Here is a 17,015-nt window from a genome sequence, read left to right as displayed (position 1 = left end):
ATACTATTTATGGTAGTTCATGTGGACCTTGGACTCAAGGCTTGAAAGCAAAGGACATATGAAAATGGAAGGAGCCACAATGGAATATGCCCCTGTTTGACAGACATTTTGCATATGCATCTGATGGTTGTTAATTTATTATACCACACACAAAAATGAGTTCTATCTAGTGAGGTGTATGACACTGAAATCGCATGAGTAGCATTTCAGGGTAGTAGCGCAGTACATAAAAATGTTTAAAATGTGCTTTACACTCATCTAAGGAGCTCAAGGGTTTTGTAAGTAATTATAATATACCCGAATGATGTATCCTGACCACATTCTACTACACTGTCCAAATCTTCTCCATCCCCACAGACACCCCACTTATGCAAAAAGATAGTTAAGCAATTTCTGAATTCAAACATGATCAGGGTTGTGTCATCCATAGCATTCCCTTTGGAATCTATTAATGCAGTAATATAACTAAACAAAAAAATCTTTCTTAATTTTTTGTTGATGGGTAGAGTGCACTTTGCACTTCCCAGTTTTATGTGGGTGGAACCCCAATACCAGGAAGTAATTTCAAATAAACTAACTAGCCAGTCCCTATGTCTACAGCAAAGATTCCCATATTTTAAATATCAAGTTGGTCTATCACTTAAATTATCATTCAATGACCAATTACCCGCACATATCCTCAGGTCAGAGTAGTATTATTTCTACAAAAGAGCTAGTCTAAAACCTAACGCTATGTATACCAGATATGAATTTACTACAAGAAATGATCATTATATGACCAAAGATATTCAAACTACACTTTTTTGTGAATAAAGTTCATCTGCAAATCTACGTACCCAGTTTATGAAATATGAACAAAACCTTCCTTAAAGAGAATGTTTTTTCCCCCAAACACCCGAGACCAGCTGCAGTAACTGATGTTTGGGAACCCCCTGGTCTATAGTCCTAATCGCATCATTCTAGCCAATGAAGGACCATATCCCAAGACAACCTGCCGTTTCTAAAAGCCACATGGTAGCTGCAACGTGACACAGGCTTTGAGCTTTATGAAGGCTTTTGTTTCTGTTTCTGCAATGAGTGGGATATCGTAGATTCCATGCGATTTGATTTGACCAGCGTTTGGCTTTTTCTGAACCCCTTGGATCAAATCAGACGCAGCTACTTAATTTGTATTCCGTTTGAATGATATTATAATTGATTTAACCATCTCCGTATATGTCTTATTCCAATATCCGTAGGTTTTTCGGTATCTTTATGAATTGTGGTAGGACTACCTGGGTTACTTCGCCTAATTTTCTCGCTAGCTCGTTGCTAACTAGCCTAATTATCCGTGATACATAATACCCATACACCGCTAGGTGTCCATCCGAGTAACGAAATATGGTTTTTGAATTAACAAGAAAACGTACAATTTAGTTCGCTAGTTAACTGCCTTATTTGATTGTGACGATAAAAAATGTTTTTGGGTACATGTGCCTGGATATTGGGGTTTTGAATGTGTATGTGTCGTTTTACTAAAGTCATTAGCAAGAAACATCTAATTTACGTTTACATGGTAGCTACAAATGTACAACGTTCCACTATCCCGTCTTCACTAGCCTATTTCTTTTCTAACACGAAGTGTAGCCTATCCGCATTTGAACAACTGACGTCATACAACAGGAAAACGGTACGAAAACTACAATCGGTCTTTAGCGCCATGTAACCAAACAGTCACACAACTGAGAGAAACTCGCCAAACCCCTTCGTAGATAATTGGCGAATAGCTTACTACTTGCATTGCAATTGGTTAGATCGCACGTCAATTCAATTATTATCCACTCTATCTACTCGAGAGACTATTGCCTCGTTGCTATAGAATAGTTGTATTTCATTAAGTCTTATTTTCCCTAGTTTCCATTTCGCGAACCGTTTATTTATTATGTGATTAATAAATAATACGCAATGAGCGATAATTTCTAGAAGTTGTCTCGCTAGCCGAGGAAAGTAGCATGGGCCAGTGTTTGACGATTGATTAGTGCTGCCTGTGCCTGCAGGAGAGAAAAATGGCAGCTGATTCTTGAATTGTATTTCTTATTACCCTTTGACAGCCTATTGATAATTTCAAGAAGTGTTGTCTAACAGTACAACACAGTGAATTTATCTACCCACGGTTTTCGATGTTTGGGATGGGGTAACGGGGCGTTGATGAGTTGGGCAGCCGCGTACGGAGCAGTGGGTATGCCCTGTGGACGCCTGCCCCGGCCCTTTCAGCACAGGGTAAGTCGGGCGTCTGTAGGTAACAAAAAAGCATTTCTGTTACAAATGTGTCCGACCGTCGCTCGTCCCCGCGTCTTTTTAATCAACTGTGTCCCCCGATACAGTGGCTTTATCCTGTCCTCAACTATTTAAATTGATAATCCGGAGAAATCACAATGGAATCCAACAGTTCCTGTTTTGCACCCGTTCCCAATGATTAAGGGTATTTTTTATTTGTTTTCTTGAATTAACGAGTAGTAACTAAACGATTACACAAAGTGCTAATTAATTAACGATATTAAATTGTAGCAAGTTAAAATTATGGCAGTACCCTTCTTGAATAACTGTTGCTGTTGGTCACACAATGTTTGCGGCAAAACGTCAATGCTAAAGAAAATGCATTGTTCAACCAACGTCCATGGTGTCGTAGCAAGACCCTTTTATCGTCTAGTAGCTAATGAGCTAGCTCGTTGCTTCTTGATAATAAATCGGCGTTTTACGTGGTTTGCTAACCAACTAGATGATAACAGAATGTTTTCATCAGCTATGCAGACACACACTCTGCACAAGACTGTCGTCGTTTTGATTGATTGATTGATGCTATAGCTTATATGGGCGGTTAGTTCGCTAAATTTATGACTGCATATTGTCAGTTTTTCGAGAGGGATTTGGAATGATTACTACTGCCCACAATATACCTGATAACGCCCTACATTTGTATGTACAGAACACGACAGTGGGGCGAGTGACGGCAGTATCCACCTAACCACTGAAATACGTGTACACTAGTGTACACTGTTGTAAGTAGCCAATTATTCTCGCTTCTTGATATTATGACAGCCGCTATATAGCCACTAAATTCTGGTTGTCAATAAAGGGAAACATTTTGTTGTAAGGTTATCATATCAAGCCCGTTTAGTTGTTGATTAGTACATACATTTTGAATAACTAATATTCAAGTTATTTTTGATACCTTTTCCAAGAAGTAGACTAATGTTAGGTGGCATTCTTATTCAGAGGCCATTGTTATTTTTGAAGCACGTTAACAATGATCTCCCATTTGTCACTCTTCTTCTAGTGCTGTTTCACAAGACGCTGGCTGTACTACAGTATGTAGACGGCAGTGTTTCCCCTTTTAGTTTTTGCAAATGAAAATGGAGGAAATGTCTCTGTCAGGCCTGGACAACACCAAGCTGGAGGTGAGTGTTGCTTGGCCTCACATCCAAACATTCGGGGGGGGGGGGGGTTCAGTAGCTTTAACAACATGAACTGAGTGAAGGAATTCTAAGAACATAAGAATACATAATGACCATAATGGGCCATTCAGCCATCTCACTACTACCCTGTCCTGCTTTTGATCGTCACGTCTGTTTTGGCTTTTTACACATGCAATTATTTTGTGTTTGAGCCTGCTGCAGTGATGGTTGGGAATACAAATATCGTAATTACACAGTGGTGCTTCTCTTTTTTAATTTAATAAGACAGACATTACATGTAATGCACTGTTGAAGATGTGACCTTTGCACTGAACTATGCAAGTATCATCACAGTGTGCATTAACATGGCCTAAGGGTTGCTTGCTTGGAGTGTTTAGTCTTTATTCAAAGTTTGTGCTGAATGTGTTCTGTACTTTTAAGGCCATAGCTCATGACATCTACTCAGACCTGGTGGAGGATGCATGCCTGGGCCTGTGTTTTGAGGTGCACCGGGCAGTCAAGCAAGGGTACTTCTTACTTGATGAGACTGACCAAGAGAGCATGAAGGACTTTGGTGAGAATCTTTTGGTGGCTGGGATTTGAGCATAGTAGTGCTGCCCTCTGTTCCAAAGCTCGTGCTGCAGCATCAGCCTGAAAGCCTAATACAGCTATAATATATCATTTATGTTACATCGACACATAACATTAGTGAGGTTATACCCTTGATGAGGAGGTGTCTATTTTGCACTTTCTGCAGAAATTGTGGACCAGCCAGGGGTGGACATATTTGGGCAGGTGTACAATCAGTGGAAGAACAAGGAATGTGTGTGTCCCAACTGCAGCCGCAGCATTGCGGCCTCACGCTTTGCCCCACACCTGGAGAAGTGCCTGGGAATGGGCCGGAACAGCAGCCGCATCGCCAACCGCAGGTCAGTCGGGGGTTACTGGTGCTCTGTGCGACTTCACCGTGTTCCTGCAGTCCGGGGCATCATAGCTGTGTGAAAATTACGGGCTTCAAATGTACCAGCGCTTGAAGCTGCATCTTGTGTGCATTTTTCTGTGAGGGCACTCCGCAGTATTCCTCCTTCAGTTTATCCATATTCCCCATTCTGCCCACAGAATAGCCAGCAGCAACAATATGAATAAATCAGAGAGTGACCAGGAGGACAACGATGACATCAATGACAATGACTGGTCATACGGGTCAGAAAAGAAAGGTGAGATGAACCTTGTGCATTTCCCACTGAAGTGAGGCAGTTTCCTCTGCTGTTGGCTCTTTTCCCTTAGAGGCAAGGCTGTTTTTTTTAATACATTCTTTCCTGGGTTTTCAGTCAGTTAATTGTACTGATGACATCAAGTAAAAAAACTGACCTGAAACTACATTTAAAAAAACATTTTTCATGTTGCTTTCATGATGTCCTGAAACATTGCTCAATACGGCTTTGTAGCCCGATTTGAAACAACTGAATGTGAAAGCGGTTCTCTGTGATTTGTGTGGACAGTCATCTCCTGGTGGATGCATTTGCACTGTAGGTTTGGTTCCTTCCCAAGCATTCCGTTAACCATCTTTATGTATCCTTTTATTGTTGTAAGTACTTTGAATCCTTGCACATTGCCTGACAGGCTTTCTTCTTCTTTCTTTCAGCCAAGAAGAGAAAGTCAGATAAGGTATTTTTACATTCTTTGAAACATCCTAGAATTTTGAAGTTTTATTGCTGCAGTGTGTCATCTCATGAGCTTGGCAGTTTTCTGTGAGGATACTTATGCTCTCTGATTTATCCTGACAGTGCTGTTCCCTTTTTGACTTGGGGGTTACACAATGGTCCAGGTGTTGTTAAACATCCAATATTCATTTGTCTTCCTTGCGTAAAGAACAATGTATACTGGTGACCCCTAAAGTTTGAGATTTCTGGACCTTTTAGTTGAATTTCTGCCAGTCATTGGTGAGTAATACCAATGATTACATAGTACATAGTTACAAAAGAAAATGTGTGTGGTTTGTGCTGTTATCCTAATATAAGTTAGCCTTTGCACCTTTATGGTTATTTGGAAGTATGTGCAAATATTTTAGTTATGCTATCTGTAGAAGTGTGCAGAGGTGTGAATTAAGTCCTCCTCCAAATGGTGAAATGGGTACTGTGACAAGTTTCTCTTTCTCGTTTTCACCCCAGAATCCAAATTCTCCCAGAAGATCAAAATCCTTAAAACATAAAAATGGTGAGTTGAATTTTATATCACAAATAAAGGGAAATTATTTCAGCAGGTCATAAACAGCCTCAGCACCAAACAATGACTTTGCTGTTTGTTCACTAAGTGGATAAATATGGCCAGCTTGCTTAAGAACTTATTATATCAAGCTGAACAATGGGAATTCTACTCACTGCCAGCTTGTTGAAACAACAAAATAGTGGAATTTTTGTATTATTCAGGAAGTATAATTACAATTTGTCAACTCAGACTTTATGAGTCTTCCCCTCGAGTTTGAATAAAATAAACACTTGAGTTTGGAATAGTACACAAAGAGAAATACAATTGGGATACATTTTAAGACATGCCAAGTTCTGGACTTCTTTTAGACTTGAACTATTATGCTCAAATAACTGTTTTTGTTCTGTTGTTTAACCAAAGATTTTCCTGTTTCAGGCCTGTCAGGTTTCCTAATCTCTTTTTATCATCTGTTCAAGTGTCTCTCTTTCCTCAAAGCAAACATCAGTCGGATTATGGTCTCACTGAAGCAAATGCTTTGCTACAGTACTCTTGTGTGTTCTACTGGCATGGCACTCCACATTCTGTGTCCTGGCATCTCCAGGTGGTATTAGGATGCTTACTGGGTTTAGAGGATTTTGTATCTAGAGTCTTGGCAAAATTGGTCCTGTTTTTGATCGCTTCCCACTACCCTATTATAGTATATTAACTGGTAAGATCTGAATAGGTGCACTGTGGGAATTTATGTGACTTTGTGTAATGGAGCCCTCTCAAGCTGGTGGTACTCTATAGAGCCCTTCACTTGACTGATGAGATTAATTAAGAAATATCCTGACTAAAATGAGGACTGGAGTTTTCTCTTTTCATAGTTTAAAATGGTATATCATTAAATCACTTTTAAAGAAATGATTTGCAAAAAGCTAACTTAATGGACAGATACCACAACCCTTTTTTGGCTGTGAGATTTGCACCATTAAATGTCTGACCACAAAATAAAATGAGGAACTTTACCCTGAAGTCCTAAGCTAGCATCTGAGTGTTAATCATAAAATTGCTATTGGTAAGGAACTACAATCGTATAACATGTATCAGTAACCAGATTTTAGTTGCGATAGCATTTGCTGCTGATTACATCACATTTGACTTGAGAAATCAGAAATGTTTTTGCTGTGGATTTTTCCCCTTCACAATTTTAGCATAGTGCAGTAATACTTCTCAGAGCGTTGTTGAATGAACATTGTCTTGTGATCTGTGGAGCACAGGGCCTTGTAGCTCTGGTCAGCAGTGACAGGGCTTGTGTATATTTTAAAGGTAGGTCAGTAGTGTACGTTTTTAGGTGTAGTTTATTGAAGTTCACCTCTTCCACTTGTGCAATTGTCCTCCCCTGAAGAGTGTGGCCCTTGGTTTCTCGTGTAAGTGTGTGTTTGTGTGCACATCTGAGTCAGATTTCCTCCAGGAACGCGTGTTTGTACGCATACGTTCGCTGTGCGTTTGTTTGGTTCCACGAGTGCCTAGACCGTGTTGACTTGTGGCTTTTGGCTGTGTTTGGCTCAGTGAAATCACAGCCATTTTTAGTTATTTAGCAGTGTGAGATTTCCATTTTGATGCTGATTGTCTTCTGAATGACTGCATGATATGGCAGCCTCTGTGTTTCAAATGTAAGACTGTGAAACTACATGTGGGTGGGAGGTCAAGTGTTGATATGGCAAAGTCTGCATGAGTTGCAGAGAATGGGGTTACAACATTTCAAGATAGTCAGAAAAATCTAGGCTAATTAATCACAATTTTTGCATTTATAATCCCATACAATGTTCAATTTTGTATGTCTTTTAGTATCAAAAGTAAAACCAAACACTGCTGGCTCACCATTTTATTTATTTATTTATTTATTTTCTTTATTGATGGAAATAGTAAACCCCGAATTGTAAGTTGTTTATATCAAACACCCCTGAAAATTGAATATATTCATCATTTGCTACAACTTGTGCATCATGAGTAGTGTTTGGTGCAAGGTCTGTTATATATTGCCGTCAAATTCTAATTCCATTAATAAAAAGTCAGAAAAACAGATCAGAAAACAAGGTGTTGATGTTTTAATGATTGTTGCACTAATAACTTGTTGAAAGCACATTGGCTCCAATTGGTGTGTTATTACTATAGCCATTGTAGTTTAACACACATAAAATAAAATGTAAATATAGAAGGAAATTGTTTTTGAGGAAAGGTCTGCGTCCGGACTGCAATGTCAATGGCTTGCTGCTGTTGTGTCAGGATGGATGTTTTCGTTGATCGTGTGTGTTGTTTTGGCTGTATATGTATAAACTGAGTCTGTGTGGGTGTTGTGAATGTTGACTGTCTTGGTCGTTTCAGCGATACTGGGCCACAAGCGGCGAGTGGAGGATCAGGAGAGCCCGTCTGTGCTGTTGAGAGATGAGGCGTTTCCTCAGTGACAGGGGAGACAGGAAGCCCTCAGGAAATACCCATAATCCTCTGTCTCCCTCAAAAAACCTACGCCACTGACAGATTTCTCTCGAATCTTAAGGATGTTTAGAACAACATTGCAGTAGTGCGATTTGCATTCTACATTCTGGCGAAAGTTCAGTTTACATAATCATTTTTATTATTTTTTTAATGTTGTGAATGTCAGATTTTTACTGACATGTTAGGTGCAGGCTGGCCTCCTTAAATAATCATAATTCACAAAATCAGGGATTGAGAGAGCAGAAATAGTTTGTGGACTCAAGTAGGAAATGGAGGGGAGAACCCTGACTGGCTCTGGAAGGCAGAAGCAATCGAGCGCTGAGCCCTACACTGTTGACCAGCTGAAATTCAGGATTTTCTCAAGACTCAGATATGAAGTGAGCATCCTCCTGCTCTCTTCACGTAATGAACATTGTAGTCCTTCACAGAATCTGTGTTTGACAGGTGCTTTATTGGATGAAAGCAGTGTTGTGGGGAAAAAAAGCAACAATCCTGCTGTGATACCTGGACATTCATGTGCAATAGTTTGTCTGCCTAATTTTACTTGACATCGCGTGGGTCGCACCCGTGGATATTCCATGAAAAGCAAATACCAGACTTTTTTTCCTCATCTCACTGAGGCAAATAAGGTGATAAAGTGACCTTTGGTACTATCCATAAAACACTCTTGTCCTGTGGAAATGATGACATCGACTATAGGTTACAGTTCCTTTACTAGACGGACTATGATGTTAGTAACTGCAGTTTGATCTGTTGAATTCAGCTCAATGGCTGCTCTAGATGTAATCCATTAGTGTCTTTGTGTCTGTAGTTTTAGTCCATGAGTACTTTTTCTTTTGCCTTTTTTGTTGCTCTGTGTCATATATATCTGCATTTTATGGAGCTGAATGTATCCCATCACTGTGTCCCACCTGTGCCAGAGTTGTGTTATGGACAAAAAAGGTGTAAATTGTGAGCGCTGCTATCCTTTCTGGGAGTCCTCAAGCGATGCCTGTTGACGTGCCCTCCTCCCCCATGTAATAAACGATCTGAACCGAATTCGTCTGAGTCACCTTTCATTTTGGGCTTTGAGACTTTTTGAAATCCATTGTTCAATATTTAGAAATCATACATCCATTAAAAAAAGTTGAATGCAAGTGTTTAAAATGACCTTTTTCATGAGACCATGAGTCTCCATTTTTGGCTTGGTTCTCCTTAGTGAGTCTGCTCAAACGCTAAAACCTTGCAACCATATGTTCTCTCGCCTGGTACTTCAGCCCCAATGATAAAAATAAAAAAATCATGCTTGAATAAGATTGCTCCTGACCAAAGCGTCATATCAAGAGCTGTTCTGTATTTATTTAAGCAACATGAGTAAAGGTTAAGAGAGGACATGAATAAATAAAGGGGTATAATGTGTGAACTCCCCTCAGTGATCTTGTAAGAGGAAAGTGCCTAAAATGCTGTCATATCTGTATATGTGGGCTGCATATTTAATTCTGCACTGAATTTGATGGGCTGAAATGTATGTTTTGGAAACAGTCCCTTGTCCATTTGCATGAAATCATGAAATATGTCAGTTTGGTTGTACAGTATTTATGTCTTTAGTTTTGATTCAGGAATATGTACTAATTTAGATGGGCTATTAATCTGATGACGGATGTATTTGTCTGCTTTGTTGAGGGGGGAGAAAACATTTTTTTGTGTCAAGAAAAAAAATAGCGGTGTCATGTTTTGAGACATCCTCACTGTTGAACCCTTGAATACATGCTAGTTCACATTTGAAGAACATGAGCTGAAAAATAACTGAACAGCTTAGTGCGTCTGGGTTTTAAGGATGTGTGTGTGCGCACACAGGATTAGCATCGTGTGCTGGAGTGGCACTGAGCATGCCCAGCGTGATGGCATGACTTACGGCCTGCTCTCTTGTATTTGCAGGGGAAATCAGTAGCAGCGTCAACGCTGACCCCTACAAGGTAATGCCTGGGATGTTACATTTGTACTTCAGTTGGTAAACAAACATTAACACTTGCATCCTAATTGGTGAGTGTGCTTGTAATTAAGCTTTTGCAGGTTGCATATGTGTATGCAGTATGGAGCTGAGAGTCTGTCTTGTCCCCCTTGCAGTACAACTATAACTCGGGCATCAATTACGAAACCTTGGGGCCGGAGGAACTGAGGTCTTTGCTAACGACGGTAAGAGCACCATACTGGTACTGTTCCATGCCATCGCCTTGTTCATTGTATTTATACAAAGATGAAAGGAACATGCATTAAATCATTTGAATTTGTTGCTTGGAATTATGCTGGGTATGCAGGAGCACAGCACTTGACACAACCCTACCTCTGTTGTTATGGCTTTTTTCTGTCCTTTTCTCCAAATTTGGAATGGCCAGTTATGTTTATCAGCCCTCATTGCTGCAACCTCTGCTATCAGTTTGGGAGAATCTTCTCCAAAACACGTGATGTCAGCTCTCCATGACACTTCATGAGGTGCTCAACTGAAGAAACGCCCGATTTACGGTTGCTGGTGCATGATGAGTTACTGTCATCCACAAATTGTTCATAGCCCTGTGCATAGAGCTGCTGGCCACATTGGCAGGGTCTCGATTCGATACACCGTAGGGTTCTTCTACACACTAGAACAGCTCCTCATGCATGGGAGTTTTTGTCTAATGCAATTTTTTGGAAAGCTGAAAGAAACTGAAGCCACCTGAAAGCTACTACTCTCCCTGTACTGATATTTTGCTTGAGTGATTGTCTGCAGTCTGGACTGGGAAATGCTGCTGTTTATTAAAAATACCCATCTCCAAGGAGCCACCCCCATCCCAATCAGGGATGGTTTGCCCAAGGCCGAATTACTATATTTTTGTGCTTTTTGTGGTAGGTCTGCTTGGATGGATCTGATAGCATGTCCGTATATGGCTGGCGTTAGAACAGCAAATCACTTTCTGTAACTTTTTTTTTCTCTGCCCCTCCATCATTTTTCTCTTAATGGAGTTTCTGTTCCTGCCTTTGACTTTGTAACTGTTACATTCCTTCTTGTTTTTCCAGCAATGTGGTGTGATATCAGAGCATACCAAGAAGATGTGCACACGGTAAGGATCTGAGTGCTATGTCAACCCCCCCCCCCCCCATCATCTCCCAATGCGCACTGCAGTGCTGAGCTATGAAGAAACAACCAATTATCAACACTACTAATATACACATTTTATTTCTGCCTGTTAAATGTACACGCACCCACACACTTAAGAGGTCCTGGTTTCCCAGGTACTCACATCTGGGGAAAAACCAAAATGCTTATCTAGGTTCAGGAAAGCGGAGGTCCAGGGATTCACTCTTAACCTTAGAGAACATTGAGGTTGCTGGTTCTGTTTCATGCTGTGCCACAGGTGGTCTGGGAGTTAAGTCTGTAAGTGCTGTGTCCCCCCTCCTTCAAAAAAAACACTTTGAAAATGGATTTTAGCCTACTCTTCCAGGTGAAAAGAATGATGTGCACTTCAGTAGCTTCAGTGTGGGTAAGCTGTGGTCATTATACAGTGGAAGGTTGAATGGAAAGAACATACTGCTCTAAATGAATAGTGGTGAAAGCTGAAAGTTCAAATGAAATTTTCTAGGCATGTGATCACTTTCCTTGCCAAAGATGCACAGACTGAGCTGGGACATTAATTGGGTACACAATGGTGGCAAGTCTGTTAAATTTGCATGTATTTTATGGCTAATGTATATTAAAAAGTTAACTGGATTCTTATGGCAGTTTTTACAATTTAATTGATTGTAGCAAGTCGGCACACATATTATGTAACTTTTTTAATAACATGGGCCGCACGTGAAGATGCTGCCTGCCGTATTTTACTCCAGGTGGAGGCAGTGCTACGGTATAGGTAACGTTGCGGTTAGTTTTAATGCCACATTGTATCCCACCAGGTCACTGCGGTGTCCCCAGCACACGGACGAGCAGAGGAGGACCGTGCGGGTGTTCCTCCTGGGGCCAGCCGCGTGAGTGCCCCACCCACACCCACACACGCAGACCTGCTGATGACCACTCAGCAGGCCCAAAAGTCAGGGATGGGCAACACCAACAGTGTGCCAGTGTGCTCGTATTGAATTCATTTTGATAAACTGAAGAAGCGATTCTGAAATGTGTAAGACACAGAATCGGTAACTTACCTAAATTTTATTGTCTGTCAGTCCCCCTCCCCATTGTGGTGGGACTTTTTAATATACCCCTCTACACCCATAATTCTCAGTCAGTGGTGCTGAAAATGCATTGAACATGAGAACCCTGTTAGCATTTGGCATGGGTGCTCCGACCAACATGCTTCTGGGAGACTACTGGACACAGCTCTTATCGATTTTACCCCAGACTGTCCCCCCCAGGCAGCTGCTGAGTTAGCAGCTGGATCATGGTGTGCCTCGCTCCTGTGCCGATTTAGCTACAGGTTGTTGTCTGTCTGCATTAGTGCTGGAGTTTTCATTAGATATGCTCATTTTTCCCCAGAAAGGCTGGTGGAATTAATTTCATTATACTTGACATGAGCACCTGAAACATTACTTTAACTGTGTCAGTATGTGTGTGTGTGTGTGTGGGTGTCTGTGCGTGTCTTTGTGAACAACCAAAAGCTCTCAGCCGTTGACAAGTTTACTTACCTTGGAAGTACTCTGTCTCGTGCTGTGCAGATGATGATGAAGTTAACATCAGGATTGTCAAGGCCAGTGCAGCCTTTGGACATCTACGTGACTTGGTGTGGGAAAGGACTGGTGTCAAGCAGGAGACAAAACTGAAGGTCTACCAGGCTGTATTACCAACTCTTTTGTATGGGTACAAAGCCTGGACAGTCTACCAGCGCCATGCCAGGAAATTGAACCACCTCCACCTGAGCTGTCTGAGGAAACTGCTGAGGAACAAGTGGCAGGACAAAATCCCTGACACTGAAGTCCTCAGCAAGGCCAGTATTCCCAGCATCCCCACCCTGCTTGCGAAGGCACAGCTCAGATGGACTGGCCATGTGACCACAATGCCTGTACAAGACTGCCAAAACAAGTCTTTGGCAAGCTGAAAAATGGCAAGCGAGCGCTATGTGACCCCAAAAAGCATACAAGGATACTCTGAAAGCCTCCTTGAGGAGCTTTGGACTTGACCTGGAAAGCTGGGAACCCTTAGCTCAGGACCGACCTGCCTGGAGAAGAAAAGGCCAGGAAGGTGCAGTCCTCTGTGAGAGCAGGAGTAGCTCCTGTGTTATGTTGAAGAGGCAGCAGCGCAAATCGGCCAAAGAAAGACTTGTGGCTGCACCTCAGAGCTGTACATCCTCCCTGACCTGTCCAGTGTGCCACAGAGAATTCCGGGCTCAGATTGGTCTGTTCAGCCATCTGCGCACTCACCCAAACCCAACACAATGAGACGTGCCATGGTCATCATCAACTATGATGGATGAACAAAGGAAGGAAGGTGTGTCTGTCTGTTCGTCCGTCTGTGTGTGTGTGCTCCTGCTGTGCTTGTCCATCCCCTTCTGTTGCAGGTGGATCGTGCCTTTGTTCCATGGGCGAGATTTACAGGCACTCCAGTAAGCCTGGCTGTGGGTGATGAGTCTCCTGTGTGTCTTGCTTCTGTTGGAAGGTCGGCGCTGCCCGATATGGATGGGGTTGAGGAGAGTGATGGGTACGATGCCCCCGATGGACAGGCACTGATGAGCCGTCTACACTGGGATGGGTCTTCAGACATCTCCCCCTCTGATTCGGCCTCCTCGAAAGCAAGTGAGTATTTATGCATGCCCATGTATAAAATGGGTGCATGCAAACCCTTATATCCTATTCAGAAATGTACAGATTACTTACAGAAGTTGCAAGGAATCCTACAAAAAATGTCTATTTGTGTATCAGTTTTACATGCTTTTACAGCCTATATATTGAGTATTTTCTTGATTTGAGGAATGCAGGTTTTCTGAAGGCTTTAGAAGCTGGTGTGTGACTGCTGTTCTGATGGTGGTTGGTATATCACCACAGGGAGGCCAGAAAGGAGAACAAGCAGCTTTTGCCTTCCTCAGAGGGGAGGAACTTACTGTATAATTGGCCAGTGAACTGATAGATACGAGAGGCCAGACAGCTCTGGCAGGGAAGCTAGCTGCCCAGCTAGGTCAGAATAACCAGACCTGTAGCAGCAGTTTTTCAGTTGGATACCATGAGCATGCACTAGGGTGAAGGTGAATGAACAGGTTCTTGGCAGTTTTGGACTTGGGGTCTGCAGGTTGGGAGATTCTGGACTGGTGATTACTTCCTTCCCCAGAATGTTTCCTCTTTCTTATTGTCTGTCATGCTTTTGTTTTTTGTTTGTTTTTGTTTGCTGCTCTCAGGCACCAACAATTCTGACTCCAAAAAGCCTAAGAAGAAGAAGCCGTCTCTGGGTCTGAACAGTGCTGGAGGAGGCGGAGGCGGGGGCGTTGGTGGGGGCGGAAGCAGCTGCTCGCAAGGAGGCCTGGGCCCCTCAAACCGAAAGAAAAAACCCAAACTGGCCACGGCCCCCAGCACCAGCATCTACGATGACATGAACTAGCATGCGCACCACCCTCCTTACCCCTCCCCACCCCAGCACAGCACTTGCTCGAGACCCGAGGTGGGCGTGGACGAGTGTGGCAGCGACGGCCAAGCAAGGTTTTTATCTACATCCTGACCTCCGACCCCTTAAGGCACATGAAAACCCACCTCTTCCATTCTGCAACATTGTTCACTGTCACCACCTGTTTACCTAACAGTAGCCAGACACCCCCACAAGGAAGCCACACTTCTTACTTCATGTCCTGTGGAATTCCATCCTGACAGAAACACAGGCGGAAGGGGGAGGTGGGGGTTGTTGTAGATGTGTTTCCACCTTGGGTCACACTAGATCAAATCACTGGGGGTAATGAGTGTACTGTCCAGACCTGGATTCACAGGAGGTTCCTCAAGTTGTAGATCTGAATTAGGTCTTGTCTGGCATCTCGCTGAAACAGTGAGAATGTGTATCTGCACAGGGGGAAACTACAGTTCGAAACGAGAACCATTCAAACACGCTGGTTCTGAATCCGCCTCCTTGCACGGGTTATTATCCATAATGTACCAATGGCGTTTTCTCTGTGTTTTTATTTCTACTTTTTTTTGTAAGACATGGAAGTAATTCTGGAAAAGGTGAATGGATGTGAACAGTTCACAAAGGGACAGTTTTAATCTCATGACCATTGGATCATTCCTTAAGATACAATCATTGTGCTTTTCATTTCGATTGCACTGTTTCAAAGTGTAGGACCAATCCAAAATACTGATGGCATTGAAACTCATTAAGCTGATGTTTTGTTATACCTTTATTTTTTTTTGTTGATGTTTTGAAATGAGAAAGAAACCCTAAGACTCAACTCAGCGTGGTGCTGTTAGTATCCCTGGGGCCGCTGGACGAGGCGGTCCAAGAAAGCGCGGCACAAAAGCTTTCGTACTTTGCCATTGGCCGTACATAAGCGTCCTCCAACGGGAATGCTGATGCGTGGTAGGTGAGTGTGGCCATTTGGGACAACGTGTTGCACATAGGTGTTTGAGGACTCGGTGTGCGAGTGTACCATTGAGTGTCTGTGAAGCTGCTTTTGGTTTGCATGTCGGTGTGTGCGCGCGTGCAGGTTTACATGCATGTCTCTGAGCATGCCGTTGTACGTGTGCGTGTATTTGGGTCATCCATACGCATCTGTAAGGGTGCCGCTGTGTATGTGTACGTGTGAGAGTATTTGGAGGTTTACGTGTACCAGTGTAATCTGATTATGCCACTGTTTGGATGTCTGTGAGAAGGTGTGGTGGTATTCGTGTACCTGTGGGTGAGCGTATTGGTGTGTCTGCACTTATAGGTGTGTATGGGTATTGTGGTTTTTGTGCCTACCCGTGTGTGCGCGTGTAAAAGAATCATGAATCACTATTTTGACACACGCAGTCTCACCACTGCTTATTGCAAAATAATGTTACACAGTAGTCTGCATCAACTTGCTTTGTGCATAATGCGTCTCAAAAATGATCAGCGTTAAAACACTTGTGCTTGTGCACATTGCTGGAAGTTTAATGCTGTGTCTCTATACCTCAAGTTTGAGAACGTTGACATGATCACTGTAGCATGAAACTGCGTTTTTTTCTGAGTAATCTTCCCCAGGGTTCTGTGGTACCAAAAGGAAATGCCTTTCTCCCTTTGTAATTCAGTTCATAGTCTCTCATTGCTGCAAACAAGAGACTAGCCTTTTTGTTTTACAAATGCATTACACTCACTATTTCTTTCAGCCACCCAGGCTGCAGAAGTGCAGCCTATTATGGGCTTTTGGTTTTGGCTTTAGGGCAAAAGGATATTTTTCTCAAAAATAATTGTGTGCGATTATAGCAGGCTGGTCAGGTTTTCATGTAATGAGTTTGTCTGTAGTTGCCCCTTTCAAAGACGTTTATTGAAATGACATTTTTTGACTTTAAACACAGCTAAATCAAAGCTGAGAACTTGTTTTTTTTAAGGCACTATGCCTTGAAGGGACTATTTGGCCAGAAGAATGGGGAAGGCCTCTGTGTTAGCGATGCTTACTGTGTGTTGCTTGGCGACGTGACGTGACGAGTTCCGTCACCTCACCCTGGTCTCAAGTCTATATGATGGTATTGGAAGCGAGACCAAAAAACAGCCGATGTGAAACAAGGCTTCCCCCCCCTCCCCCGCACACACATGAGTATGTGCATGTGTTTGTGTGTATACGGACTCCATGATGTACAGCCAGCTTATTTGTTCAAAGAAATTTTTGATTTGTCTCATAGTGTACTGTGGATGCCTTTTCATGTAAATAAAATCAAGTGTCCGTCAGCTTTGTCACTGTATTCTTTCCACACTCCAGTGCACACATTAGTCAGTCATTTTCCTAAATCAACAGCTGAGGT

The 17,015-nt window shown here is 42.4% G+C and overlaps 1 protein-coding gene across 4 annotated transcripts; it reads left to right on the top strand.

The window, feature by feature from the left end:
- The first annotated feature begins 1,061 nt into the window (after nucleotides 1-1,061).
- On the top strand, nucleotides 1,062-16,941 carry LOC135247955 (ataxin-7-like protein 3). Of its 4 annotated transcripts, XM_064321972.1 has the most exons (15): nucleotides 1,062-2,259; nucleotides 2,364-2,461; nucleotides 2,966-3,038; nucleotides 3,317-3,437; nucleotides 3,876-4,008; nucleotides 4,192-4,363; nucleotides 4,554-4,651; nucleotides 5,080-5,102; nucleotides 5,606-5,651; nucleotides 10,038-10,075; nucleotides 10,227-10,295; nucleotides 11,154-11,197; nucleotides 12,027-12,098; nucleotides 13,717-13,853; nucleotides 14,450-16,941. In XM_064321972.1, the coding sequence occupies exons 4-15, from the start codon at nucleotides 3,387-3,389 to the stop codon at nucleotides 14,647-14,649; spliced, it is 1,083 nt and encodes a 360-aa protein (XP_064178042.1). In that variant the 5' UTR covers nucleotides 1,062-2,259; nucleotides 2,364-2,461; nucleotides 2,966-3,038; nucleotides 3,317-3,386; the 3' UTR covers nucleotides 14,650-16,941. The 4 variants fall into 4 exon arrangements, with proteins under 4 accessions (XP_064178042.1, XP_064178041.1, XP_064178044.1 ...); XM_064321971.1 differs by lacking the exon at nucleotides 2,364-2,461; XM_064321974.1 differs by lacking the exons at nucleotides 2,364-2,461; nucleotides 2,966-3,038.
- The last annotated feature ends 74 nt before the right edge of the window (nucleotides 16,942-17,015 follow it).

This window comes from Anguilla rostrata, chromosome 2, assembly GCF_018555375.3.
Source record: "Anguilla rostrata isolate EN2019 chromosome 2, ASM1855537v3, whole genome shotgun sequence".
Lineage (NCBI taxonomy): Eukaryota > Metazoa > Chordata > Actinopteri > Anguilliformes > Anguillidae > Anguilla > Anguilla rostrata.
The sequence above is the reverse complement of the archived record's forward strand: the minus strand, read 5'-3'. Positions and strand labels throughout refer to the sequence as shown.

Coding starts and splice junctions, on each gene's coding strand:
- LOC135247955 (XM_064321974.1), top strand. CDS start 3,387: ATGAAAATGGAGGAAATGTCTCTGTCAGGCCTGGACAACACCAAGCTG. Junction 4,364..4,553: donor AGCCGCATCGCCAACCGCAG/GTCAGTCGGGGG, acceptor TTCTGCCCACAG/AATAGCCAGCAGCAACAATA. Junction 5,652..10,037: donor ATCCTTAAAACATAAAAATG/GTGAGTTGAATT, acceptor TTGTATTTGCAG/GGGAAATCAGTAGCAGCGTC.